The sequence below is a fragment of the Chiloscyllium plagiosum genome, chromosome 16 (genome assembly GCF_004010195.1).
Source record: "Chiloscyllium plagiosum isolate BGI_BamShark_2017 chromosome 16, ASM401019v2, whole genome shotgun sequence".
Lineage (NCBI taxonomy): Eukaryota > Metazoa > Chordata > Chondrichthyes > Orectolobiformes > Hemiscylliidae > Chiloscyllium > Chiloscyllium plagiosum.
In genome coordinates, this window is record NC_057725.1 from 75,722,443 (window position 1) to 75,725,483 (window position 3,041).

General features: G+C 43.2%; 1 protein-coding gene across 1 annotated transcript in view; it reads left to right on the top strand.

The window, feature by feature from the left end:
- The first annotated feature begins 204 nt into the window (after nt 1–204).
- LOC122558017 (sperm flagellar protein 2-like) overlaps nt 205–3,041 on the top strand; it is a 15,501-nt gene continuing 12,664 nt past the window's right edge. Inside the window, exons 1-2 of the mRNA XM_043706351.1 lie at nt 205–419; nt 1,006–1,125. Coding sequence (XP_043562286.1) covers nt 293–419; nt 1,006–1,125 — 247 coding nt within the window. The 5' untranslated portion in view covers nt 205–292. The remainder of the gene's footprint in view (nt 420–1,005; nt 1,126–3,041) is intronic.

Genomic DNA, 3,041 nt, shown 5'->3' on the forward strand with positions numbered 1-3,041 from the left:
CAAACCCAATCAATGTCCAGTCTCACATTCCAATCACCAGCACCCCACACCCACTACCCCCACCTTCCCTCCACCGCATAAATGCTGCTCCCTCCCACTTCACCTCAGCTCTGATGGACTGAAAGCGTTAGCTTGCTCTCTCTCCACGGATGCTGCCTGACCCACTGGGATCTCCAGCATTTTCTGTTTTCAGTACAGATTCCAGCATCTGCAGGAATTTGTTCCTGTCAATCAGTGATCAGTTTCTCCTTCTTTTCAATTCATTTTCCCTTGACTTTAGATTCAGACAGAAATGAGAATCAAGGAGGAAGAGGAGAGGAAAGAACAGAAGTTGAAAGAAGAAAAGGAAAAGGAATTGCAGAAGTCAGCTGGAAAAGACTCCAAAAAAAAGGGAGGGAAGTCAGCAGATAAGAAAAAAGGTGATTTTCCCTCTGACTGGAAACAAGCTAGACTGGGAATGGGCTGGGAATCTGGGAGTGAGACAGACTGGGAATCTGGTGGAGGGAATGGATTGGGAATCTGAGAGTGAGAATGGACTGGGAATCTGGGGGTGGGAGAATCTGAGAGTGAGAATGGACTGGGAATCTGGGGGTGGGAATGGATTGGGAATCTGGGAGTGAGGCAGATTGGGAATCTGGTGATGGGAATAAAACTGGAACCAAGTGGTGGGAATGGTCTGGGAATCTGGTGGTGTGATAAATTTAGGGATGAGATGAGGATTGGATTGCGAATATATCTTGGGGATGAATTGTGCACATCACCCTAACCATCCATGGCATTCCTCCATTTCTTAAAGCTGGTGAATTGAATTGTTACTTCAGAGAGCTAGCACAGAGAACAATGGGCCAAATGGCTTTCTGTTTTGTAACAATTGTAAGATTCTGTGCCAAGATGACTTGGGGAGTTTTCTCCGTGATGAAACAAGACTATTATATTTCTTGTGTACAGCTCCAGAAAATTCTTGAATCCTCCTGAGGCTCTCTGTATGTTTGTGTCTCTTTCTAGGCCGCCAATCTCTAACCCCCTCGGTGCCACCCCCTGTGATTGAGAATCCAGAGGTGGCCAGGAAGCAAGAACTGAGAGAGCATATATACACAGAGTATCTGGGAGCACTGGAGGATGAGGGTGAGTGAAGCCTTCACAGGGGCTGAAGGAGAGGGGTCATGTCCATAAACAGCAGCACGATCCTCAGTCTGTCCAGAGAATTCAGTTACCGTTCCCAATCCTCAATGTAATTCTGGCACTGCTTGACTATTTCAGTTCTCATTGATAGTTTTGCGGGAAAAGTTTTAAAATTACAAGGGAAAAGGGAAAACCAGCCAAGTTTTTTTTTCATTTTGATTGTACCTCAGCTAATTCCAGTTGTGGACATCCCAGTTTCAGGCATCCTTTATTCCAATTCTAAATGTTGGATCGTCACATGATGCAGCCCACCTTTACAACATCCTACTTTTACTTCTGCCTGTATTTATCGACCAACTCTCTCGGTTTAACAAATAAACCACCATTATATCTTCCACTTCCAGGAAACTGTCCACAATGTTCAAAGTCGTCTTCAAATTCCCAGACAATAAAGTTCACTACAATACAGCAGCTTTATAACCAGAGCCACCCCAAAACTGTTATATTTAAAAACAAGGCAGAGATCCCTCACAAAGCCAGTCAATTCAAAACTCCTGCCAAAAGCCACTGCTGCTTATGATCCCAGCCCAAGTTATTTCTGGACGAGTCAGAGCCTGACTGAAATCTGATTTGGTAAACTCTGTTTGGATTTTGTTTTGTCTGAATGAGGTGGTCTTTCACTGAAAGCACAAACTTCAATGCTGCAGGTTTGAACTGAACAACAAAACACAACTTTATTAACAAATGCCGGTAAAATAGAATAGACCAAGATATTAACACTTTACACAAATTTCAAGATTTTGAAACGTGCAGTAAAATAATATAATTGTATTAATCCCAAAAGGGCCCATTTACGGTACTCACACTCGGGAGAATTCTCTTTTCAGTCACTCCAAAGAGTTTACTTTCGTTCTGCCTTTAACTTCCAGTCTGGAAAATCTCACAGTCTCTTCTTTGAGCCTTCGTACAAATGACCTTCAATTTTCTCAGCATCTTCTCCCTCCCTTTTTAAACAGTGGGGTTACATTTTCCATCCTCCCACCAGACACCACTATGTTTGTACCCATATACTCAACTTGTCTCAATCACCTTGAACCCACCTTATATCCTCCTCATGATCCAGCCTCTCAGCAAACTTGGAAATGTTACATTTGTTTTCCCCATCCAAGTTATTTATACACATTGTTAATAGCTGGAGATTAAGCTCTGATCCCTGCATTACCCAAACTCTGCCACTCAGTAAAAGACCCATTTATTCCCACTCTATGTTTCCTCTCTGTCAACAGATTCTCACTGTATGCCAATACATTACCCCTTTCCCATGTGGTTTATCTTTAACCCCTTATGAGTGCAAGTATTAAAAGTCTTCTAAAAATCCAAATACCTGACATCCACCTGTTCTCCCTCATCCATTCTTAGATTGTTACCTCCTCAAGAATTCAGAAGGACAGTTAAGCATGATATTCCTTTCCTTAACCCGTGCTAACTTTGTCTAATCCCCTGAAAGCTCTCAAAGTGTTCTCATTGAGTCATAGAGTCATAGAGATGTACAGCATGGAAACAGACCCTTTGGTCTGACCCGTCCATGCCGACCAGATATTCCAACCCAATCTAGTCCATCTGACAGCACCCGACCCATATCCCTCCAAACCCTTCCTATTCATATACACATCCAAATGCCTCTTAAATGTTGCAATTGTACCAGCCTCCACCACATCCTCTGGCAGCTCATTCCATACACATACCACCCTCTGTGTGAAAAGGTTGCCCCTTAGGTCTCTTTTATATCTTTCCCCTTTCACCCTAAACCTATGCCCTCTAGTTCTGGAGTCTCCGACCCCAGGGAAAAGACTTTGCCTATTTATCCTATCCATGCCCCTCATAATTTTGTAAACCTCTATAAGGTCACCCCTCAGCCT